General features: G+C 43.3%; 2 protein-coding genes across 2 annotated transcripts in view; one reads left to right on the top strand and one right to left on the bottom strand.

The window, feature by feature from the left end:
* BIRC7 (baculoviral IAP repeat containing 7) overlaps positions 1-18,081 on the top strand; it is a 65,235-nt gene extending 47,154 nt beyond the window's left edge. Inside the window, exon 7 of the mRNA XM_033963602.1 lies at positions 16,756-18,081. Within this exon, the coding sequence (XP_033819493.1) occupies positions 16,756-16,760 (5 nt within the window). The 3' untranslated portion in view covers positions 16,761-18,081. The remainder of the gene's footprint in view (positions 1-16,755) is intronic.
* Positions 18,082-18,191: 110 nt separating this feature from the next.
* Positions 18,192-26,502, bottom strand: part of NKAIN4 (sodium/potassium transporting ATPase interacting 4) — a 197,818-nt gene continuing 189,507 nt past the window's right edge. The window contains exon 7 of the mRNA XM_033963605.1: positions 18,192-18,643. Within this exon, the coding sequence (XP_033819496.1) occupies positions 18,634-18,643 (10 nt within the window). The 3' untranslated portion in view covers positions 18,192-18,633. The remainder of the gene's footprint in view (positions 18,644-26,502) is intronic.

Here is a 26,502-nt window from a genome sequence, read left to right as displayed (position 1 = left end):
TTATAAATTTTCACATTATTTAACAAGCATATCATCTTGTACAGAAAGTGTAATTAAGATAACATAATATTAAAATTACTTTCCATCCAGAAAATAAATCAAATTATAATAGGAAATTATTTCTCTACTTAATCACACACTAGTCCTCCAAATTAGGATCCATGATTAAAAAATAGGAGTGATTGAACTATCTAATAATTAACAAGAAAGCTCATTATCTGATGCTGAAATAAAGCTAAATTATTACTTGGACTTAGATATTATTCCATTTCAAGGCGCTTATTGGAGAGGAAGGCTGTCAAATGAGCCGGTTCAAAGAACACATATTTTAAAGTATGATACCTCACTACACATTTGCAAGGATATCTAAGGAAAAATAAACCTCCAATTTGAGTCACACCTGGTTTCAATAATAGAAATTCCCTTCTTCTCTTTTGAGTCTCCCTAGAGACATCAGGAAAAATTTGAATATGGAAACCCAGGAAGTCTCTGGATCTATTTTTAAAGAAAAGTTTAAGAATCCAATCTTTGTCTGGAGCCAAAGCCACAGACAATAAGAGAGTGGCTGAAATAGCCACTTCTCTATCTGATTGTTCCAATAAAGCAGAAACGTCCAGGGAACTTTCCTGAGTTTTTCCAACACCTTCTTTCTTCTGAGAATCCTGAGTCTTTGTAGGTAGATAATACACTCTTGACAAAGGTGGTAAAGAATTCTCAGGAATTTTAAGTATTTCCAGAAAGTAACGCTTTATCATTTCACTTGGGGAAATTGATGGAACCCTTGGAAAGTTAATTAAGCGTAAATTATTAATGCGGCTATTGTTTTCAAGTATTTCCAATTTTCTCCTTATAATCAGATTATCTTTTACAAGTATATCATGATGGCTTCCAATCATTTTTATTTCCTTCTTTTCTTCTTGCATGTCTGATTTCAATAATACAATATCCTCTTTCAAAGTTTTTATTTCTTCTTTCTGGTCTTTCAATTCTTTATCTAAATTTTTAATTTGAGGATTCAAGGAATTTCCCAATGCCAATACTAATTCCCAAAGTGAATCTAGTGTAACTTCTGGGGGTTTAACTGGAGCAAAGAGAACTATTAGTGTAGAATAAGCTGGCTCAGATGATTGGTTTACCTCCCCAGTGCCTTGTTCCTCCATAGCAAAAGATGGTCCGATCGCTGATTTCTCCAAAAGAAGCAAGTCCTTTTGAACCATTTCCTGCAGCGAGCCCTCCGATTCACTGGCCTCTCGAGGGGAGAATACTGCCTCTTCGGACACACTCTCCTCTCGCGGTGAGCTGGCTCCCAGCGGCAGCGGCTGGAGGGGAGGCGTCCTGACGTCGGGGCTCAGAGTGATGTCTAGCCCGTGGGTTTCTGCCGAGGCACTCCTCTCTGCCGGCACTCTCAACGAGCGATTCCCCGAGACAGTTTGCTCTATTTGCAGGCGTCTGAAAATGTCTTCGATGGTAGGAACTGTGGGCACCAGTCGCTGGGAGGCACCACCAACGCTTTTGCCCCTTCTTTTCGGCATAGTAAAGGTATGAGAAAAAACGCTCTCAGACAACCCGACAGCATTCAGATAGCGGCAGCCATCTTGGATCCCCCCCTTGTACCTTTTCAAACACAGCAACTTTTGGGGCGCTGACTTCAAATGCATGGGAGATTTCGTCCATCGGGCGCTGCAAAACCAAGCTGAAACCGATGATGTAGAGGCTATGTGGTTGAAACGAACAGGATCCGTTTCTCAGTGGTCAACCCTGAAATCTACCCTACATGAAGCTACAAACCACTATGTAAAAACAGTAAGCAAACGACGGAGAAACAATAAACCCCAGTGGTTCACTGCGGAGATCTCGGACCTCGTTAAAGAAAAGAAAAAAGCATTTATTTCCTGCAATCGATCAGGAAAAAGGGAGGCAAAAGAATACTATCTGGCCAGGTCTAAAGCTGTCAAAACAGCAGTCAGAGAGGCCAAACTTTGAATAGAAGAGAATCTAGCAAAGAACATTAAGAAAGGGGATAAATCCTTCTTCAGGTATATTAGTGAAAGAAAAAGAAACACCGATGGGATAGTACGCCTTAGGAAACCGGACGGGAATTATGTAGAATTGGATTCTGATAAAGAACATAAGAACATAAGAACATAAGCAGTGCCTCCGCCGGGTCAGACCATAGGTCCATCCTGCCCAGCAGTCCGCTCCCGCGGCGGCCCAAACAGGTCACGACCTGTCCAAATCACCAGAAGGGGCCCCCATGCCACCTTGGTTTCCTATTGAGTCCTATCTTCCCATCAAAGTCCTAGCCCTCCGGTCTTGTACATGCACGACCTGGTCGGGTTTCTATACTTATTTTCTGGTTAGCTTTCTCAGTATCCCACGATCCCTTTATCCCTCAGGAATCCGTCCAGTCTCTGTTTGAATCCTTGTACCGTACTCTGCCCAATCACGTCCTCCGGTAGCGCATTCCAAGTGTCCACGACCCTTTGGGTGAAAAAAAACTTCCTTGCATTCGTTTTGAACCTATCTCCCTTCAGTTTCTCTGAATGCCCCCTCGTACCTGTTGTCCCCTTCAGCCTGAAGAATCTGTCCCTATCCACCCTCTCTATGCCCCTCATGATCTTGAAGGTCTCTATCATATCACCCCTGAGCCTCCTTTTTTCCAGAGAGAAGAGCCCCAGCCTATCCAACCTCTCGGCATATGGGCAGTGTTCCAGCCCTCTTACCAGTTTCGTTGCTCTCCTTTGGACTCTCTCGAGTACCGCCATGTCCTTCTTGAGGTACGGCGACCAATATTGAACGCAATATTCCAGATGCGGACGCACCATCGCTCGATACAGTGGCAAGATGACTTCCCTCGTCCTGGTTGTTATGCCCCTTTTTATGATGCCCAGCATCCTGTTGGCTTTTTTTGAGGCCGCTGCGCACTGTGCAGATGGCTTCAGTGATGCATCCACCAGCACTCCCAAGTCTCTCTCAAGACTGCTTTCTCCCAACAATGCCCCCCCCAATTTGTAGTTGAACAACGGGTTCTTTTTCCCTATATGCATGACCTTGCATTTTTCCACGTTAAAGCGCATTTGCCATTTGTTCGCCCAGTCTTCCAGCTTGTCTAGGTCCCTTTGCAGGTCCTCACACTCCTCCCTGGAGCTAACTCTGCCGCACAGTTTGGTATCGTCTGCAAATTTTATAACCTCGCACTTTGCCTCCTTTTCCAGGTCATTGATAAATATGTTGAAGAGTAACGGCCCCAGCACCGATCCCTGCGGCACACCGCTCGTGACTCCCCGCCAGTCAGAATATTGGCCCTTCACTCCGACCCTCTGCAGTCTACCCGACAACCAGTGCTCTATCCATCGGTGCACATCCCCTCCCACCCCGTGGTTCCACAGCTTCCTAAGCAGCCTTTCATGTGGCACCTTGTCGAAGGCCTTTTGAAAATCGAGGTAAATGATGTCGATGGGTTCCCCATTTTCCACCCGACTGCTTATTCCCTCAAAAAAGTACAGAAGGTTCGTTAAGCATGACCTTCCCTTACAGAATCCGTGCTGGCTTGTTCTCAGTAGGCCATTTCTCTCAATGTGCTCGCAAATGCCGTCCTTGATCATAGCTTCCACCATCTTCCCTATAATTGAAGTCAGGCTCACCGGCCTGTAGTTCCCGGGGTCACCCCTCGATCCCTTTTTGAAGATAGGTGTGACATTCGCCAATTTCCAGTCCTCTGGTACCTCTCCAGTTTTCAAGGATAGGTTACAAAGGATAGGTTACAAAGCCGAACTACTAAATAAATACTTCTGCTCAGTCTTTACCTGCGAGGTGCCGGGGTCCGGTCCACAGTTGCAGTCAAGGCAAAGCTCGGAAGACCCATTTCGGAATTTCGAATTTACACCCAGCAGCGTCTACTGTGAGCTATCAAAACTCAAAAGTGAACAAAGCCATGGGACCGGACAATCTACACCCCAGATGTGCTTAGAGAATTGTGTGATGTCCTGGCGGAACTGTTATCTGTGCTCTTCAATCTTTCCCTGAGTACAGGAAGAGTCCCACTGGATTGGAAGACAGCTAACGTCATTCCACTCCACAAAAAGGGTTGCAGGATGGAGGCTGCAAATTTCAGACCGGTGAGTCTCGCATCAATAGTGAGGAAACTCATGGAAACACTAATTAAGCAGAAATTGGATACGTTCCTGAACGAGGAGAATTTACGGGATCCCCATCAACATGGATTCACAAAGGGAAGGTCCTGCCAATCCAATCTAATCAGCTTCTTTGACTGGGTAACAAGAAAGCCGGTTATGGGGGAATCCATGGACGTTGTGTACTTGGACTTCAGTAAAGCTTTTGCTAACGTCCTACACCGCAGGTTGTTGAGCAAAATTAATTCGATGGGATTAGGAGAAACATTAACTGCATGGGTCAATGACTGGCTAAGCGGTAGACTTCAGAGGGTGGTGGTTAATGGTACCCTCTCCGAAACGTTGAGGGTGACCAGTGGAGTGCCGCAGGGCTCGGTCTTGGGCCCAATCCTCTTTAACATATTCATAGGCGACCTGACTCAGGGGCTTCAAGGAAAAAATAACATTATTCACCGATGACGCTAAACTATGTAACATAGTAAGTAAAAGCACTTTGCCCGACAGTATGACGCGGGATTTACTCTTACTGGAACATTGGTCCTCGACTTGGCAGCTAAGCTTCAATGCTAAAAAATGTAAGGTCATGCACCTTGGCAGTAGAAATCCGTGCAGAACTTACACCCTAAATGATGAGACCTTAGCTAGAACTACAGCGGAACGAGATTTAGGAGTGATCATTAGTGAAGATATGAAAACTGCCAATCAAGTGGAGAAGGCTTCTTCCAAGGCTAGACAAATGATGGGTTGTATCCGCAGAAGTTTCGTCAGCCAGAAGCCCGAAGTGATAATGCCATTGTACAGATCCATGGTGAAACCTCATCTGGAATATTGTGTACAATTCTGGAGGCCACATTACCAAAAAGATGTGCTGAGAGTTAAGTCGGTTCAACGAATGGCCACCAGGATGGTCTCGGGACTCAAGGATCTCCCATATGAGGAAAGGCTGAATAAATTGCAGCTATACTCACTCAAGGAACGTAGAGAGAGAGGAGGCATAATTGAGACGTTTAAATATATCACGGGCCGTATGGAGATGGAAGATGATATCTTTTTCTTAAAGGTCCCATGGCCACAAGAGGGCATCTGCTTAAAATCAGGGGCGGGAAATTTCATGGTGACATCAGGAAGTATTTCTTCACCAAAAGAGTGGTTGATCATTGGAATGAACTTCCACTGCAGGTGATCGAGGCCAGCAGCGTACCAGATTTTAAGAGAAGATGGGATAGGCATGTGGGATCTCTTGGGGGGTGAAGTTGGGGGGTGGGTCATTAGAGTGGGCAGACTTGATGGGCCGAGGCCCTTTTCTGCCGTCATTTTCTATGTTTCTATCATCACATGGCAGCCTGGCATAGGAAAGCCTAGTCGTGCTGAACAGAGGTGTCTTAAGCCATCTTGGGGGTGGGTTAGGGACCCATGGAGAGGAGGACCCATGCCCATAAGCCCCTGTAATCACTGCATTGCTGGTTAAACATGTGCACTCCCCTAAAAAACCCCAAAACCCTTTTGTACTGCCCCCATAAGTGGCTTCTGCAGCCATAAGGGCTATTGTGGTGGTAGATAGGTAGGTTTAGGGGATTTTGGAGGTGATTTGGGGGGCTCACCATGACCTTTAAGGCAGCTGTAGTGAGATGAAGACATAGCACCCTTTTTGTGAAGTTCACAGCAGTGCCCTGTAAGGTACCCCACTATTTAGGTATCATGTCTGGGTGTTCAGTCCATTACTTTGCAGACCCCTCCCACGTCCAAAAGGGCTTGTTCTAGGTGTTTTTGACTTGGACGAAAAGTTAGACGAAAATATGGTATAAAGATGGTCAATTTAGCAACTTGGACGATCAGATTTGCAAGACGTATACTTAGACGATTTTCAAAACGGAAAAAAAATTGGACGTATTTTTCGAAAATGTGTCCTAAGCTGTTTTTTACTTTGGACAACTTGCAATTTAGATGTAAACGAACTTAGACGTTCCTTTCAATTATGCCCCTCCACATGTTTAGTAGATTGCATTTTTCAAAATTTTGTTGGAATGCTACAGTAGATGGGGAGTTGTAGATTATATTGAATTTAGAATGCTACCTGCATATATTAGAGCAGTAGTGTTCAAAATCTTCTGCATGTAGTTCAAAACATTTTTTTCCAGGATTAAGGACATAGTCACATTCAAAGGGATTGTTCTTTAAGGGACCAGTATCTGAAAGCTTCATCCTGAATAATTTTATGAGAGTCCATATCGATCTATATACAATATAGTATAACTAGTCTTATAGCCCGTTACATTAATGGGTGCTAGAATATATGTGTGTGTGTCTGTCTTTAATTCTTTCTCTCTCTCTCTGTCTCTCCTTTGCACTTTCTGTCTTTCTTTTTCCTTGGCTGTCCACCACCACCCCTTGCCTGCTCCCCCTGTCCATTCTCCCTTCCTTTTACCTACCCTGTCCTGCAGTAGGATGTCTGTCTGTCTGGGTATTTTTTTCTTTGTCTCTCTCTCCTTGCATGCTGCCTATCTGTAATTTTTTCTGTCTGTGAATTTCCCTGTACCTCCTTCCTATGTCCTTAGTGCCCTTTCCTATGTCCATAGTGCCCCCAGTGCCCCTTCCTATGTCCATAGTGCCCCCAGTGCCTCCTTCCTCCCCCCCTCCATTACCTCCCAGCCTGCCTGCCTCCATCCCCCTGAGCAGCATATTTCCATGGAAACCCCCCCCATGCCATCCTGCATGCCTGCCTTCCATTGAACCCCCCACCCCCTCCAATGCCAGCCTGCCTGCCTCCCATCCCCCTTCCACCAAAACCCCCCCATGCCAGTCTGCCTGCCTGCCTGTCTCCCATCCCCCTGAGCAGCATGTTTCCATGGAAACCCCCCCCGATGCCATCTTCCCTGTCTGCCTTCCATTGAACCCCCCACCGATGCCAGCCTGCCTGCCTCCCATTCTAACACGCCGCGACTACCCCCCCCCCCCCCCGCCGACCCTACCCGGCACAACAGAAACCCCCGTTGACCCTCCCACCGCTACAGGGCTGACAAACCTGGCAGGAGCAGCAGCGTCCCAGCCACACTAAACGCTGCTTCGGGTCTTCTACTGGCCTAATGTCCTCTGCCGCGTCCCTGATGACATCATCGGTGACGCAGCAGAGGACATTAGGCCAGTCGGCTCCAGAACAAAGGCGAGTCGCGAGTGTGGGGCCGTTACTGCAGCGGTGCGAGGTGGAGAGCAGGGAAGCTGTGGTGACGTACTAAGCGCACATGCGCACTCTCATGTTCACGACGGATCAGGGAACACGACTTTAGAGTGCGCATGCGCGACTAACATTTTATTATTATAGATGATTGAGTAATGGATGAAGATTTAGGACAAGACATATGGTTAGACCACTAGTAGCTTCACTGTTCATCTGAAATAGGCTCTTTCATTTCTGAAGATTGAACAGATCTGATTTCATGTAAATTTACTTTGTTATATAGCATTCCTAATACTTTTGACCAATGTGTGAAAGATCTTTTGTATGAACCTACATGTTAGTATACATGTACTTGGGCATACTTTGTGTAGGTGGTGTGGAGTTGGATGTTATGCTGCTATTCTAATAATTTATACACATCTTTATCCCTGGGGTAATTCTAGGTCAGCACTTCAGTGCTATTGGCGAGGAAGCTGGGAGCCTCTTTTCAACGTTATCTGGGTACTTTTTTTTTTTTGAGGGGGGACTTCTCTTGTAGCTGTTCTCATTATAACATCAGGCCCTAAAAGAGGTACTTCAAAAAGAAAGAATATAGAAGTACACTTTACTTGGGGGGGAAAGAAGGTCCAGATTCTGTCTACATCCTCCCTAATGCTTATAACTGGGGCATATGGGGATTGGGGTAAAAAATTTATGTTAAGAATTAAAGATAATCTAATCTAATCTTCTATTTGTGAGTCGCACAAACCTAATACAAGCTCTAATCCCCTTTTGCTCTGCCTTAGAAGATGGGTTGAGTGTCTTTACTGATCTGCAACTCTATTTTTTGTATATGGAGTTTGTGGATCATTTTATTTTAAAATAGAATTATTTATTTATTTATTTTAAAAATTTATATTCCGTCAGGCAGATTTGATGGGCTTTGGCCCTTTTCTGCCGTCATTTTGCTATGTTTCTATGTCTAAAACTAAACAGTTTACATGGCTTACATGCACAGTGTTAAAATGACAACGGAATAAAAACAAATGAATAATAAAATATTCATCTAATAAAAGTAAGGTTACATACAATCCTCAAGAAAATAGCATAGAGTGGCTAGCAGGGCTCTTGGATAATTCATCAATTTTAGCTAAGATAACTAAAAAAAGGCATCTACGAAAAGCTGCGTCTTTAGTAATTTTCTGAACCTACCCTTTTCCAAGCAGTTTCGTATTTGAGCCATTAAGGAGTTCCATAACTTAACTCCTGCACAACAAAAAGTCATTTTACCTGTTTCAACAAGTCTTGGATTCACGGGTGTCTTCAGTAAGGCCAAACACTCAGAACGCAGAGATCTCATTGGTGTATAGCTGAGTACAGTCAAACCTCGGTTTGCGAGTGTTTTGCAAGACGAGCAAAACATTTTCGCAAAACTTGTCTTGCAAACCGAGTGTTGACTCGATTTGCGAGCACCGTGGGAATGCTCGCAAATCGAGTCAACACTCGGTTTGCGAGACAAGTTTTGCGAAAATGTTTTGCTCGTCTTGCAAAACACTCGCAAACCGAGGTTTGGCTGTACTCAGCCAGCGGCGCTGCTCCCCCCCCCCACGTGAACCGGCACCCCCCCCCCGAACAACTTGAACTTACCCCCCCGTCTGGCACTGGCACACAGCCCACAGGAAGTGCCAGTTCCGCTAGAAGATCTTCCTGCCTCTGCCAGAATTAGAAGGCCTTGAGCATGCGCAGATGTATGGTCAAGGTCGGCAGAGGCAGGAAGATTTTCTAGCGGCACCGGCACGTCCTGTGGGCTGTGTGCCGGTGCCAGACCAGGGGGGGGGTAAGTTCAAGTTGTTTGGGCGGGGGGTGCCGGTTTGAGCGGGGGGGGGGGCCCCTGATAATCGGCATCACTCCCCCCCGCTCAAACCGGCACCCCCCGCCCAAACAACTTGAACTTACCCCCCCTGGTCTGGCACCGGCACACAGCCCACAGGACATGCCGGTGCCGCTAGAAGATCTTCCTGCCTCTGCCGGCCTTGAGCATGCATCTGCGCATGCTCAAGGCCTTCTAATTCTGGCAGAGGCAGGAAGATCTTCTAGTGGCACTGGCACGTCCTGTGGGCTGTGTGCCAGTGCCAGATGGGGGGTAAGTTCAAGTTGTTCGGGGGGGGTTGCCGATTCACGTGGGGGGGGGAGCAGCGCCACTGGCCGTGGGGGGGGGGGAGCAGCGCTGCTGGCCTCGGGGGGGGGGGGGGGAGGAACGTATCAAAGCGAGTTTCCATTATTTCCTATGGGGAAACTCGCTTTGATATATGAGTATTTTGGTTTACGAGCATGCTTCTGGAACGAAATATGCTCGTAAACCAAGGTACCACTGTATATTACTTTTAAGCAATTCTGGGATGTTTCCATACAAGAATTGATGACAAATCATCACTGCTTTATATTGGACTCTGAAGGCGACCGGTACCAATGGAGTTTTTTGAGAGTAGGGCCTTCTAGTTTTAGATGTTTAAGTTTCAGTTCGTGAGGGTACAAGAAATCCAGCATATGTGTACCGTAGGTTAATCAAATACCTTCTTAAGAAAGTCACAAACAAAAACAGAATGGATGAACCAAAGTCTTGAGAGAATACAAGCAATAGTGGTTTATTTAATAAATACCACATTTTGGCCTGGGTGATGTTTTATCGGTACTTTAAATTCTAGCAGAAATTCTACAAATAGTACAAGCTACTGAGCAGCACTTTGTGCCTGGCTATAGTGTTTTCACAAGAGTTGTGAGCTCTACTTTCAGCATAGCAGTGTTTTTCCTTAATGTGATCTGGATCAGTTTTGGGTGAGTGGAAAGTGCTTAGCTAGCCGAGGAGTGGGAGTGTGGCTTTTACAACAGTAGGCTTAGTTTAGGGCAGTGGTCTCAAACTCGTGGCCCAGGGGCCACATGTGGCCTGCCAGGTACTATTTTGAGGCCCTCGGTATGTTTAGCATAATCAGAAAAGTAAAATAAAACAGTTTCTTGATCATATGTCTCTTTACAATATTACATTACATTAGGGATTTCTATTCTGCTATTACCTTGCAGTTCAAGGCAGATTACAAAAGAATTATCAAGGAAGTATTACAACAAGATCGTACCAAAAAAGAGATTTGGACATTTTTAAAGAGAGTAAGAAATGAGTTTGGTTAATTGTTTAGGGTTATTGGCTTTAGTGAGAGGTGGTGTTTGAACTTGCGATGTTTCTTTTTTTCAGGGATTTCTTGAAGAGTATGGTCTTTATTTCTTTTCTAAATGCTTTATAGTCTAGGGATGCTGTCAGTAGATTGGTGATTTAGTTTTCTAGTTTGGCTGCTTGAGTGGCTAGGAGGCCATTGTATAGTTTTTTTCCATTTGACCTCCTTAATTGGAGGGTATGAGAATGGGGTGTGAATTTTCCTATGTCTGGTTGAGGTGTTGTGGATGAGGTGGTTGTTCAGGTAGTTTGGACTGTCTCCGTATAAAGTTTTAAATAGTAGACAGTAGAATTTAAATTGTATTCTTGCTGGGATTGGAAGCCAATGCGATTTGAGATATGCTTCTGTAATGTGGTCATGTTTCTTCAAAGAGTAGGTAAGTCTTAGTGCTATGTTTTGGATAGTTTGTAATTGTTTTGTTATAGTTGCAGGGCAGGGGAGATATTACAGTAGTCAAGTAGGCCTAGTATTAGGAACTGAACTATGAGCTGGAATTGTGTTTTCTCAAAGAATTTCCGAACTTGTCTTAAGTTTCTCATGACTGAGAATGATTTTTGTATTGTTTTATTTATTTGCGGTTGCATGGTGCAGCATCTGTCGATTGTTATTCCTAGTAATTTAAGAGTGGGTTATATGGGGTAGTTGATTTCATTGATTTCCATGTTGGTTATGGTTGGTATTTTGTCATTTTCTAGGAGGATGAATTTAGTTTTATCTGGGTTCAATTTCAGTTTGTGATCTTTCATCCAGGTTGCTACTGATTTTAATATTTGGTGTATTGTGTTTGTCATGGAGAGTTTTGGTTGATCGAAGGGTATGAGAATGGTAATGTCATCTGTATAGCTTTAGGAAGTTATGCCTTTTTTGTCCGGGTGAGAGCTGAGGGAGGCTGTATAGAGATTGAAGAGATTTGGGGATAGAGGGGATCCCTGAGTAACTTCGTAGGGGTTTGACCAAGGTTTAGATTTTTCTTTATCTGATTTTACTCTATAGGTTCTTGATCTAAGGAATCCTTCAAATCATGAGTATACCTTATATGTGATACCTATTATATCTAGGATTTGTAGTAGTATGTTATGGTCCACCAGATCGAATGCAGCGGTCAGGTCCACCAGGTCGAATGCAGCATCATTTTTTTTTTCCTGTACTGAGATGTTGTCTGGCTGTATCCAAGAGAGATCCTAGGAGTGCTTCTAGCTGAAGTTGTTTCTGAAGCTGGATTGCGTGGAATGGAGTATGTTTTGGTTTTCTAGGTAATTGGAGAAGAATTTGGCAACCAGTCCTTCTATTATTTTGACATAGACTGGAATAGAGGCAATGGGTCTGTAGTTGGCGGTTTGGTCTATCGATCCTTTGGGGTCTTTGAGTATTGGGGTGATGATGATTTTGCTGAAGTTGGTTGGGTAGTGGCCACTTATGAGTGAGATTTTTATCCAGTTTAGAAGCAGAGCGTGGAATTTCGTGCTGGATGTTTTTAGGAGATATGGTGGACAGTTGTTGAGGTCACAGGATGCATGGCTATATTTTTTGTAGTATTTGTTGAATTCGGGCCATTGAATGTTGGGTAATTAAGACCATATTCTGTCTGCTGCAGTAGTATCTCTATCTGTGGGGAGAACTGAGAATGCGTTAGGATGGGAAGAGGTGTCATTGAGGGTAGCTCTTGCATTAGTAATTTTATTTTGGAAGTGTTCTGCTAAAAGAGTGGCTGAGGGGGGAGTAGTATTGTTAGTGGTCAGGTAGGGTTTGGTGTCAGTCAGGGTTTTTAGAATTTGGAATAGTTTTTTGGTGTCTTGTTTTTCAGTGCCTATTAGGTTGGTGTAGAGTGCTTTTCTCTTATCCTTTAATTGTGATTTGTATTGTTTGACGATTGTTTTCCAGGCGGATTTTGTATGATCTGAGTTCGATTTTCTCTATTTTCTTTCTAGTCGTCTACATTGTCTTTTGAATTGTAGCAGTTTGGCGTCGAACCATTTATCTGATATCCTGCTGGTTCTGGTTTTGGTTTGTTGTGGAGCTAGCTCATCAAGGGTGTTGGTGCGTAATCTTTCCCATTGTAAGATGAAGTCCTCGGGGTTGTTTTCTAGTATTGTTTAATCTATTTTAGACCAGAATATGGAGGGTTTGATGTGTTTGCGTGAGGTGTATGTTAATTTGTTGAGTTTTGTTATAGTTTTTTTGTTTTTGGTCCAGTTGATGTTGAAGGTGTAGGTGTAGTGGTCTGACCAGATAGATCTGGACCATGTTCCGCTAGATGTATGAATTTCTGTTAGGGATGGTTGGTGGGTCATGAAGGCTGCGATATCAACTTGGTGGCCTTTTTCATGAGTTGTTTGTGGATTTAGCATTTGGAAGGATAAGGCTTTTAGAAATGAGAGAAAGTTGTCTACTGGTTTGGATGAAAGATCTTCTAGGTGTAGATTTAGGTCTCCTAGGAGTAGGTTGTAGGTTGCTATTAGTGAGTTTTGGTATATGAAGTCTTCCACTTCAGATTTTGCTAAAGACCAGTTTCCCGGCGCTATGTAGCAGAGCATTCAGTTAATGTATCTTTTAGAGTGGTGCTTGAAAGTTGGCACGCTAATAGGTCCATGTATTGGTTAGATGTTTTTTTCAATTATATTAAGGGTTAGGTCTTGTTTGATTAAGATTGCTAGGCCTCCACCTCTTTTTTTTTCTCTTTGCAGACCACCGTAATTTTATATCCTTGTGGGCAAACTTCAGTTATTCTGGGATCTGTGTCAGAGGTTAGCCAGGTTTCTGTGAGGAAAAGACAGTCCAGGTTTTCATGTGTTATCCAGGTTTTTATAAGCTCTGTTTTTGGACCTAGCGCTCTGATATTTAGGTAGGTACATTTGAGTGTGGTTATCTCTGTGTAATAGCTGTGAGTTGTATTTGGGTATATATGTGATTTGGAGTGCCGGTGTGGTTTAGTCTTAGTGTGTGTTGGTCTTCTTTCCCATGCTGTGGTAATGGAATGTAGAGTGTTAGATTGCAGGTTTGAATTTCTGTCAATTGACGTTCTCCTGTTTGGTAAGAGAGTTTTATTTATATCTGTAGCGGGTGATGGAAGGAGGTTATTTGCTGCTGTCTTCCTCTGGTTAAAAGAAGGATTAACAGTATGAAGTGCTGGGCTCGTGATGTTAGCGTCATTTATTTATTTATTTATTTTTTTGGTGGTTGGTGGTAGTAGATAGTTGATGGAAGGGTCTTTGGCGATTTGGCTGCTGTTTTTCAGTTGGATTTACTTTTGGTAGAGTTGTGGGTGTGGGTCACTTCTTGGTCGCTTCGCAAAGGCGCTCGCTAAGGCGCCTTTGACGCGCGCATTTGACCGCGTGCCAAACGGCAGCACACTGTTAGGCGCTGAGCCTTTTAACTGGCTCAGCGTACTCGTGTCGGGTGGGGGGAGGGGCGGAGTGCACTCCCACGCCGGCAAGCCTCCCTGTCCGCTCTTGGATCCAGCGATGTCGGGCCACCAACGAAATTAAATTAAAACAAAAAAGAAAACCTGGTGCTGGGGGATAGGCTGAGCCTTTTACCTGGCTTAGCATATTCATTTATAAACTATAAAGAGTTTTATTTACCTCATGCAAAATTGTGATTTCATTAATAAGACATTAACTATTTTTCCTGAGGCCCTCCAAGTACCTTCAAATCCAAAATGTGGCCCTGCAAAGGGTTTGAGTTTAAGACGACTGGCTTAGGGGGTTTATTTTGTAAGTTCACATTCTCTTTACAGGATAAATTAAAAAGCAGCTATGAAAATAAAAGATAAAAAGCAGTAAGAGAAACTGGAGCCCTATGTAAAGATCCAACCCCCCTCCCCCAGTAATTCAGGTTCTCTTACCTAGGCTGATTCAGCAAGGTATTCAGACCCATATACTCAAAACTCACTATGCTTTTAACAATTTGATGTTAAACCAGTTTTAATCTGTTTAGCGACTCCAGTTATTGATACCTAAAATGGCTAATCACAGTCTTTTCCATGGTTTGTAGCAGCCTCTGATAATCGTTTGTAAATAGATTACAATACACTCATCAGTATTAAAATGAGCATTCCAATCAATGTCCAGATGATGCACAAAATGAAGTACTAGTTTTTAACACTCTGAAATCTCTGACAGGTCTGGAGGTGCTGGTAGTGTTTAAAAAAAAAAACCAACACAAAAACCCAGCTTTTTTTAAATAGGCATAGATGTTGTACATGTGTTACACACATATACGTACTCTTTCTATCCACATTAAAAATAACTTTAAAAAGTTGGGCTGGGACCCTCCCCCGATGACAACCTACACCCCATGAACTTTAAAAAAAAAAAAAAAAATTGGCAGAAGGGAAGCCCACTCCTCCTACCTCAGCTACCCTGACCTACCACCACCACACCACACCTATAAATTGAAGATTGGCAGAAGGGATGCCCACTCCCTCCTGTGGACAGTTTGCCTCTTCAAAATGGTGGGCCTTCTACTTCCCGGAGCATTCTGGGATGCACTAGGAGGGGCCTAAGATTCTGGTCCAGGTGCCTAAGGTACGTCCTATGGGAGGGTCCTTAGGCGCATGAACCAATCAGTCTTAGGCCCCTCCTAGTGCATCCCAGGATGCACTGGGAAGGGGAAGGCTCACCATTTTGAAGAGGTGAGCCTGCCAACAGGTGGGAGTGGGCATCCTTCCTGCCAACCTTCAGTTTAGAGGAAGTGGAGTGGTCGGGTTCACAGGGGGCTCTGGCAACAGGAGGGAGTGGGCACCCCTCCTCATGATCTTCAGTTCAAAGGTGGGGGGGTGTATAAGAGGAGGGTCCAGGTGGCCGAGGCAGGAGGGAGTGGGCTTCCTTTTGCCATTTTTTTTTAAGTTCCCAAACAGCTGAGCCAAAAGAGCAAGTCTCCCCTGACCCAAAAAGAAGGGTGAGGGGAAGAGACAGCCCAACAAGAACATCTACCCAAATTTTATAAAGGTGAATGGGAAGCCCTCAATCTCATAGCCTGCAATGGGATCATGCCCCTAGCTGTCACAGTCATACATCCAGAAGGGTAACATCCCCGGGCTAGTCCGTGTGAAAATTTAACAAAATTGAACTAGTGCACAAACCAGTGTGCTAAAAGTTAAAAATATAAATAATCACATCAATAAATAGATGTGTTAGGCTGTCTCTGCCCCTCATCCAAAGTGTACAGTAGCGTCCAAAATCAGCCAAGCTGGCACAGTCAAGAACTAAACAAAAAGTTTAGGTACTTAGCTTCTCCGTAGAAATCTGGAGTAGGAAAATAGCTAGCATGAAGTGAACCCATCCAACTGGGCTCCCTTTCGAGGGAAAACCTCCTTCCTCAGGAACCAAACAACTGCGTGGCAGGAGGCTGCTTCAGCGCTTCCCTGCCGCTTAGCTGTTTGGGCCTTCACTTGCTGCTTCTGTGCATGTGTCGGTCACTTTCTCCAATGACCGGATGGGATTACAGTGGAACCTCTGCGAAACTCATTTGCATGTGAAATGGTTTCAACATTGATTGCCGTTTTCAAATCGTACCTTTTACCAGCACCACAGTGACCCACAGGATTTTAGCAGTGGTCCTCAGGGCCATGGTGAAAGGAGTGAAAGTATGAGCCTTCCAGGTGAAAATCTGAAATAGTGTCTATTAAAAGAAGGACTGAGTTAATTGCTGAACATGGCTGAGACTAGAGTTCGCAACATCTGCATTAGATTGTACTCTGTTGACCACTGTGCAAAGATGGATTGATTCATAGCTATGAACATGTTTTGATCAGCATAATAGCCAAACTGTATGCTGGAACTGCTACAGTTTTAAAGTGTGTAGCAATGTAACAGGCTGCTATACAAAACTAATTAACAAATTCAGAATTCTGACCCTCGCTGCCTATCTATTCTGTCCTCTAATCCCATAACCACCTGGCGTCGATGCAAGGCTGGCGCAACCATGAGGCAGTTATGTAAGGTAAGTACACATACCCAAAGAAACAAGGACTTTATGGTTTAATTTGTAGGCCCCTTGCCCTCAAAACAAGTTGGGGAGTAGGTATAATAACAGTTATACCAGATCTGTCAGGTGCCTCCTTATAGTTGCTCAAAACATTTGCAGAGCTGGTGTCACTGCTGGGCTAGAAGACAAGTATAAGGTGATATATGAATTACAATTAGGGTTCCATTTTTAGCATGTTAACGATCCAAAGCATTACAATTATAAAATGAATTATTTTAACACAAGGTTCTAAGCATGTAACTGCCATTTACAGGTTGATCTGCATCACTGCCCATAAACCAGAAGGCTTATGGAAGGAAAGTGCCAAAAGGCAATGGTAACGTTTTCTTAAATGGCAACTCGACCATTCTTTGCAAATACAATTCAAGAAACTGACATTTCTTACTCGGATGAAACATGAAAATACTTTGGTTTTCCATCAAATAATTGCTTGCTATGGAAACTCCGAGCTATAAACCTTTACTTCCATCTTCCAAGAAACAACCACAGAATAAAATGAAATTGAATCTGCCACTTGGCTCTGATGATGAAAATTGCCACCCACTTCATTTGAAGACTTTCATGTTTTAGGCTGGTGGAGAAGATGCTGTATCAAGTACCCAGCTCTCTCCAAGCTCACAGGATTTTATTTTGTACTTCAGCCACCACTGTTCCTTATTAACATTTATTCTCAAAAGTGGGATTTATTATTGACAAATAATCTCTGCTGCCCAGAAGTGCCAGTCAGCTGCTTTGTCTAAATAACTGCTTTTTTAAAAGATATTTGTTTATATTCCCTGTGCTTGAAAGCATTACTAGTTTCTAAAAATAACATGGATTCTAGATTATTTTTTTTAATGTTGCATATATGCTAATTTATTTTGACTCTACACATTGCATCATAGTTATCATCAGAGTTGGATTATGTGATTAATCTTGTGGTTTAAAATTTTTAAGCACAATTAAATGATGATTTAAAATTGTTAATTGTTGTGCTACCCTAGGATTATTGTCTCAAGAGAAAAAAACATTTTAAAGATATGATAAAATTGTGCTGTAAATCAATTTAGAATCCTGATTGTGTGACTAACAAGTTGATATGTCTGTATGTGCCTTTCCAGTAGTCACATAATGAGAACTTTCCCCTCCGCTTGGGTTCACAGCTCTTATTGTAGACTGGAGTCTTGTCTTCACCTTATTCAGACTCATGCTTCAAGTTGCTGTTGCATTTTCCATTCGGTAGTGATGGCTCAACAGGAGCTGCTGCTGCTTTTCCAGCGGCCAGTATCACTACCCAAACCACTCTTCACGAAGGAAGAATTGAGTGAGGTGACTAATGAAATTAATTTAGAGCCTCTGTTATAAGCATTTCAAGACAGATGAATATACAAAGAGTCTTCTCTAGTACAATTGACTGTGGAGAGAATTTGGAGAAGCCAAGATAAGTCCTTTAGGAGAAACCCTTAGGTAACACCACCACACTTCATCAGTGCTTGAATTCAGTACTGGAACAGCTGGAAAAATAAATACCTGTTGCTTGAGCTCTATTCTTTTATTTGTACCAGTTTAAATTACTAGAAGAGGTAAACAAGACTTTTAATTTGTTTTCTCTCTTCAGTGCTACAACTGACTGTTCTCCCCTCCCCCCCCCCAAATTTTAGAATTTGGACTACAACAAAGTTCTCTCATTAGCAACACCATTTCCTCCTAATGTCATTGTAAACATCCCCCTGTACAGAATGAAATGAAAGCAGAAAGGTCTTGTTTTTTCTCAATGAATACACAAAGCTTCCAATCCTGTAGAAGCGCTGATGACAGCAAGAAAGAGAAAGTTTAGGGGAGCAATCAGAACCTTCCAAGTCCATACGAATCTCCCCTGCCTCTTTCTGTCCCTCTTTTGATGGCTTTTGCTAGCAGCAGCCTGTTCTGGACCCTAGAGTTTCATCCATGACCAACCTATTCTTCTGAACAGAGTGGTATGGTCCTACACGTCAGCAGGAAAACATACAATCATTGTGTGAAAAAAAATTTCAATGAGTAGTCTCCTGCTGGTTCTTCTGGCCTCAGCGACCTGGCTGATGGTTGGAACAGCTGCAGCAGTCAGCTCACAAGGGATGGGGGCTCTGTTCCATTCAGTGGTGGGGACTTTTACTTATGCAGGCCTGCAGAGAAGACATGAGAACCAGAAATTAGTTGGTGTAACAGGAAACATTCATCTAAGACTGTCTCTTCTGTGCCACTGTGCAAACACTGCCTGCTTGGCTCCAAGAGGACACATGCCAGGATCTGCAATGTGCTGAGATGTGTACATCCATCTTTCCTCAGAGTCTTTCCCTCAATGCTATAGTTCCTACCTCTACCTTGAGGTGGAATGAGAAAGGCAAGTTTCATGCTCTGAAGTGTGATGATGGCACTTCAGAACCTGAGATCTGCTTTTTCCAGTGGTTAGGGGAAGTCTAGGAAATGGGCAGATTTTATAAACTGCATCCTGATTGTAGGCAGCAGTTGGTGTCCTAACACTGTCTAACCAGCCAATTGGGATGCATGTTTTCTAAAAAAAAAACAAAAAACATTGAGATGCAGGCCGCCATAGGCGGTTGTCATGGTTGAGGGAGATGCTTTGGGACATTTAAGCTCTCCCAAGGCTGGGTGTGGGTGTGGTTTTGCCAGGAAGTAGCCTAGAGCAAGCTTAAGCGGCCTTAGGATTCTCCCTAGGGCCACGACAGATACCTGAAATGTAGGCCTGTAAAATGCTGGCCTATATTTCAAATAGATGTGGCCACTGAGCTGATCGCAGCATGGGAGTCTCCCTGCCACAATCAGCTGCAGCAGGGAAACCCCTCTGCAAAGCCCTCCAGCAGGAAGGATGCCCACTCTCTCATGACGGAACTCCCCTGGAACTTCCAAATACCTCCAACTGGTGACACCTCCCCTCTAGACCCCCCCACACCCCCAAGCTTCTAGACCCCCCCTTCCTTGCACCCCAAAACCCCTGTAACTCTTTGTAGAAAGTCCAGCCAGAGGGATGCTTACACCATCGAGAAGGCCCGTCACACCAAAATGGCAGGCCTTCCCCTTCCTGGTGCATTCTGGGTGACAGCCTCTTTGGTGAAAAGGTTCAAGTAACAGTGTCCCAGCTTAAAGAAAACCAGTAGGGAATTTTCAGCCTTCTGATCAGCCTCAGCAGTATCGTCGCCCTTCCTCTACTTTCTCTTATCGTAAAGCATATCATCAAATTTTTCAACAGTATTATCCTTGTCAAAGATTCATGCTTTATAATAGATCCAATCTGCAAAGCCCACAGTCTCTTTATACCCCAAAACAGCGTCCAAGGGACCATAAGCAATCCTCAGCACTGCAACTTAAGCTACCCCTAGTTTTTAACTATTTATCAGTGGGAGGGCGGCTAACCCATTTTCCAATTCTTCCTTATTCCAAAAAAGACAGAAGGTCTCTGCCTTATTCTCGACCTCAGACCACTCAACGCCTGCCTCAAAAAGGAAAAGTTCAGAATGATTTCTTTTCCAGTAATTCTCCCATTACTGAATCAACATGATTGGTTAACCGCCCTAGACCTTAAAGATGCATATACGTATATCCCAATTCATCCGTCCCACTGGCATTTCCTTTGCTTCAAGTTTCTCAACAGGCATTTCCAATGCAAGCTTCTACCCTTCGGCCTTTCATCAGTGCCTCGAGTTTTTACAAAATGTCTAGCGGTAGTAGCTCCTAACCATTCAAACCACCGTTCAAATTTTACAAACTCTAGAATTCTTTATAAATTTCCAGAAGTCCACTCTGACTCCAATGCATTCCCTCACATTCATTGGGGCCCATTTGGACACAATTTCTGCAAGAGCCTATCTTCCTCAAGACAGATATCAGACCATCATCAGTCTGGCAGACCAGGTAAGGCAATCTTCTGCCCTACTGGATCGCGCTATTCTACAGTTCTTTGGTCACATGACAGCCGCTATTTCCTTCGTTACCAATGCCAGGCTCCACATGAGACCCCTGCAGTGGCATCTCAAGTTACACTGGAATCAAAGATGTCATTCACTCACAAGTTCAGGCTCTACTCCTCTGGTGGATTCATTCCACTGCCCTACAGGAGGGCTGCCTATTCCAGCCTCCACCTCATCTGCTTACCATAACAACCGATGCTTCAAAACAAGGATGGGATGCACATCTCGACCTCCTACTGACTCAAGGTCAGTGGTCAGAAAAAGAAAAAACACTTCATATAAACCACTTGGCACTCAGAGCAGTTTATTATGCTCTTCAAGCATTCTATCCTTGGCTTTTCATCAAACATATACTGATACAGGCGGACAATCAGGTAGCAATGTTCTATATAAACAAACACGGGGGTTCCAGTTCCCTTCGGCTATGCAGAGAGGCTTATTGTCTATGGAACTATACTCTGTCCCTTTACATATACCTACAAGCGATATATATTCCAGAACACAATTGCCTAGCAGACTCTCTCTGCAGGAAACTCGATCCTCACGAGTGGCCTCTCAATCCTGCCATCCTACAACAAATATTCCAACAATGGGGAACCCCCCAGGTGGATCTTTTTGCGTCTCAAGACAATGCCCAATGCAGTCAATTTTGTTAGTTCTATCCAGCTCCATGAGCCATAGCAAGAGATGCTTTCTCCATTCAGTAGAGACACAATATGCTTTATGCCTTCCCACAATTTCCTCTAACTTCCAGAGTGCGTCAGAAAGTTCTCAGAGACAAAACATGTCATATTCCTAGCGTCTCGCTGGCCCAGACAGATCTAATATTTACTCCTTCTGGACCTTTTAGACGCTTCTCCAATTCTGCTGGGAGTCCATCCGTCTCTTCTTTCCCAGGAGAACGGTCAACTGCTACATCACAATCTGCGCAGTCTCAGTCTAATGGCTTGGAAATTGAAAGTTCACTCCTTACTCAACTTCCACTCTCACAAACGGTGAAAATAGTTCTCTTTGTGGCATGCCGCCCTTCTACCAGGAAATCTTACTAATCTAAATGGAAGCGTTTCTTCATATGGGCATGTGCTCAAGAGCAAGACCCTCTTTATTGCCCTCTGGACTATATCTTAACATATCATAGAAACATAGAAACATAGAAGATGACGGCAGAAAAAGGGCTATAGCCCATCAAGTCTGCCCACCGTACTGTCCCTTCCTCTTAAGTCTATACCTAGTGACTATTTATTCAGATTGACTCTCTTAGGGATCCCCTCTTTCCTCCTCTGACCCTCGTAGGGATCCCACATATGTATCCCATTTATTCTTGAAGTCCAGCACGCTGTTGGCCTCGATCACCTGCGCTGGAAGCTCATTCCAACGGTCAACCACTCTTTCTGTGAAGAAGTACTTCCTTATGTCGCCATGAAATTTCCCGCCCCTGAGTTTGAGTGGATGCCCTCTGGTGGCAGAGGGTCCCCTGAGACCCTCTGCCACTTGTCAGATTCCGGTCTAAAGTCAAACTCCATCAGATTTCATTTAGCTGCAATTTCAGCTTATCATACTCTTGTGGACAGTAAACTAATTTCTCACCAGCCTCTGGCTTCTCATTTCATGAGAGACCTCAATAATCTTAGGCCTCTACTGTGGGATCCTCCCCCAGTGTGGGGCCTCAATATAGTCTTGGATCAATTAATGAAGACTCCCTTTGAACCACTGGGATCTGCTTCTCTCACATTCCTTACATGGAAAACAGCTTTTCTCACAGCACTAACATCAGCTGGAAGAGTTAGTGAACTCCAAGCTCTCGTCATCCTTATCTCCAATTTTTTCCTAATAGAGTGAAATTAAGAACCCATCCCAAGTTTCTTCCCAAAGTTGTCACAGGTTTTCATCTGAATCAAACTATAACTTTGTCATCGTTCTTTCTACCCCCACACTCCTCTCCAGCAGAAGAGCATCTCCATTCATTAGACTGCAGAAGAGCATTATTTTTACCGCAAAGCAACTTCTCATTTACATAAAACCAACCAGCATTTTGTTTCCTTCAATCTAGCCAGCCAAAGCCAGCCAGCAACTAATATCGGTTCCTTCTTTAAAAATAGTGGGTGCAAGGAGAAACGATATGTTTTCCGTTATAGCTCCTCAAACCTGGAACGCCTTGCCACTTTTTATCAGAAAAGAAAAGGATCTCACCTCCTTTAAAAAACTTTTAAAAACTTTCTTATTTAATGATGCTTTTACTACTTAAACGATCAAGCCAATGTAGACTTTCCCATAAACAAAATTTTTTTTTCCCGTATCTCCCCTATCCTTGTGTTTTTACCTCTTTTTTGTTTTTCTGACTGATAAAATTGTAACTTTTTACCCTCTTCCCTTTTAAATTATGTTTGTCACTAAGTCACATGTGCTAAGAAAATTTATAGATTTGAAGGACAGATTCTTCAAACTTTCGAAAAATAAAAGAACAAGAGGACACTTGGAAAAGTTGAAAGGGGACAGATTTAAAACGAATGCTAGGAAGTTCTTCTTTACCCAACGAGTGGTGGACACCTGGAATGCGCTTCCAGAGGGAGTAATAGGGCAGAGTACATTACAGGGGTTTAAGAAAGGATTGGACAATTTCCTGCTGGAAAAGGGGATAGAGGGGTATAAATAGAGGATTACTGCACAGGTCCTGGACCTGTTGGGCCGCCGCATGAGCGGACTGCTGGGCATGATGGACCTCAGGTCTGACCCAGCAGAGGCATTGCTTATGTTCTTATGTACTTGTGTATTAATAACATCTATTGTCTAAAACTGTTGTTTTAAAACTGTTTTAATATTGTCTGTTACCTCATAAGCTGTTTTTAAATTTGTTCATTGCTTAGAATGTTTTATATAGGCGATTCATCAAATAATAAACTTGAACTATCCTCGTGGATTGCACATTGCATCAATTTCTGTTACTCACAAGCTCACATTCAGCCACCTGGTACTGTTGGAGAACATAAACTACGAGCTACAGCTTCCTCCATGACAAATTTAAAATCAATATCAATTTAGGATATATGTAAAGCTGCAACCTAATCTTCAATACTGATGTGTGCTCAGGACTGGTCCTTCGTTATTACAGCAATGTCTTCCTGTCATCTTCTCTCTATACTCTGGCAGAACTGGAATTGACTTTTCTCAACTGACAATACCACATAGATTCGAGTCTCCTGCAATACTTTTACAAAGCACTATTGTTTAGACCAAGGCTTGTCACAAGATGTTCATTAGGGACAATCAGTTCTACAAAATTTATTTGCACTGTAATAGCTAGCCACCACCCATGTAATTCCTTCAGCTTGGGACTCACCTTCAAGTGTGCCTGCATATTCCCTGCTTGTCTCCAGAGAAAGCAAAGTTGCTTACTTATAACAGGTGTTTTCCTTTGACAGCAGGGGAATGTAGCCACTCTTGCCCGCCTGCCATCCCCTCAAACTAATATTATCCTAATTGTTAAGGACAAAACTGTCAGAATGAGGGGACGGTCTCTAGGAGTAGGGTCCCCGCACATGCCCAGTAAGCTTCAAAGCTTACCATAAGCTAGGGGAAAGCACCAGCTATCAGGATCAGTCAAGGGACTTCACCCCTTCAAGTGTGGCTGTTACAAGTAAGCAACTTTGCCTCAGACTACATGCTAAAGTTCCAGCATTAGAAAATCATATGGTTAGTCTTCAAGTCTTCTGTATACTATGTTTGATCTAGGTTTAATAGCTAATGCCTTCAGTACCACTGGATTTAAATGAGCAGAAACAGATTAACCCATACTAGAATTTGTGGTTCTGATTTTTGGGGATTTTAACACCACTAGAAGAGCATACATGCAAGTAGTAGGATAAAAACAGCTACCAGATTAATAGAGGGAGGGGGAAAATAGTTACTATCTAGAACAGATCTCCTTCACTCTTCAATCACAACATTTAGGGCTCCTTTACAAAGCCACGTTAGTGGTTTAACGCGCGTAATAGCATGGGCTAAACTGCCGACCGCGCTAGTCGCTAACGCTAGCATTGAGCTGGTGTTAGTTCTAGCCGCATAGCGTGGGTTTAGCGTGTGCTAAAAAGCTGTGTGTGCTAAAACCGCTAACACAGCTTCATAAAAGGAGCCCTTAATGCAAAGGAGAGTTACAGAGGCTATGCAGAAACAGTAGAAAGATGAAATGGCAGAAGTCAGTGTATGGCAGCTGGACCATATCAAGCTATTATTTTAAGCTTTTGGTAGACAATGTCGCTCTGACTGTATTTGCTCTTTACTTTTATAGGACACTTTGTAATCACTGACACGTATCTGTGAAGAACCGCTGTGGCTGATTTTGTGGTAACCCAAGCATAAGTTGTCCCTAGACTGAGGGTGTGCACTTCCCTTTAAGGAGCAGAACCTTTCTTACCCTATCAGTTCTGACCTAAATGTTCACAAGCTGAAACTCTGCCCACATTAAAAACTAACTGTTAACTCAGTTCTTTGATTGCCCAGTAGTTAGAAGGTCACTCACCCCATTGTTTAAGATTAAAATATATGTCATGGAAGGAGAATTGTACCCATAAATTTAGGACTACAGCTTGAAAGTATCTCCTTGTTATGAGGGGGTGTTGAAAAGTTCTCAGCCCAACCAAGACAGGAATGACATGTAGCCATGAAACTTACAAGTTATTCCACATATTCACCCCTAAGTTCAACACATTTGACACATTGTGTCTGAAGTTTCTGTATCCCTTTCAAAAAATACTGTGATGTCTGGTCACTGAAATATCGCTCCGCTGCTGTAATCACCTCTGAATCATTCCAAAATTGTTGCCCTTTCAAACTCTTTTTAAGGTTTGAAAACAGAAAATAAATGGAGCGAGATCTGGTGAATAGGGTGGATGGTCTATGCCAGTGTTTCTCAACTTGATCCTGGGCCACCCCCTTCCCAGGCAGGTTTTCAGGATATCCATATTGAATTTGCATAAACTTGATTTGCATACACTGCCTCCATTATATGCCTCCATTATATCTTGGAAACCTCACTGGCAAGGGGGCATTCCAGGACCGAGTTGAGAAACACTGGTCTATGCACTGCAACCCCAACCGCATCAAAACATCCATCATTTTGCCAGCCTTGTAAACAGGTACATTGTCTTAAAAAAAAAAAAAAAAAAGATCTCCTTTCCACAGCTTCCCTCTCCTTTTTTCTTTCCATGCCTCCTTTAATTGGCACATCAAGTTACAGCATTAACTGGCACCTTGGAAGATAGTCATTACAACACCTTCCTGATTCTAAAACACTGTGACCATGATCTTTCCAGCTGACTTTTGGGTCTTGAATTTCCTTGGCCTTGGAAAATCCAAGTTCTGCCATTGCATGGACTGTTGTTTTGTCTCAGGATCATGTTTCGTCAACAGTAACATTCCAAACAGTCCAACAGTCATTCCAAAACGTTGGCATCAACTCACTGGAAATGCTGCATAATCAACTTGGAAGTGTCAACTCAACATTGTTTCTCATCAGCATTCAAACATTTGGGCACCCACTTGGCTGACAGCTTCTGTATACCCAGATGCTTGTGGATTATACACCCAACACATTCCCTGGATAGCTTTAGTGTCTCAGCAATTGTTTTAACTGATAGTCAATGATCTGCCAAAATCAGGTCATGGACATGGTCAACAATTTCATGAGTTGACACTGTTTGATGCCTCCCAGATCTTGTTGCATCTTCAGTCTCAAAATCTCCATTCTGAAAATTTGCACACCACTTCTTCACTGTGGAGTATGATGGGCATTTGTCACTCAGTATTTGCATCATACATTCATGGATTTCTATGGAGTTTTCTTCTGCAAGAATAGGAACTTCATGACTGCTTGGAGTTCCACACTTAAAATTTCCACACTATTGAGTGTCATGGTTCAATCAATGATCTGAAACAATGTCAAAACATAGCATTACATTTCTGCAAATTGGCACTTTGCAAAATAAAAAAAACATTCTTTTCAGCTACAGAGGCAAAATAATACTCAGAATTTAAGAAGTTGGTTTGGCCGAGAACTTTTC

This window comes from Geotrypetes seraphini, chromosome 11, assembly GCF_902459505.1.
Source record: "Geotrypetes seraphini chromosome 11, aGeoSer1.1, whole genome shotgun sequence".
Taxonomy (NCBI): Eukaryota; Metazoa; Chordata; class Amphibia; order Gymnophiona; family Dermophiidae; genus Geotrypetes; species Geotrypetes seraphini.
This window is presented reverse-complemented; position numbering and strand designations above follow the sequence as displayed.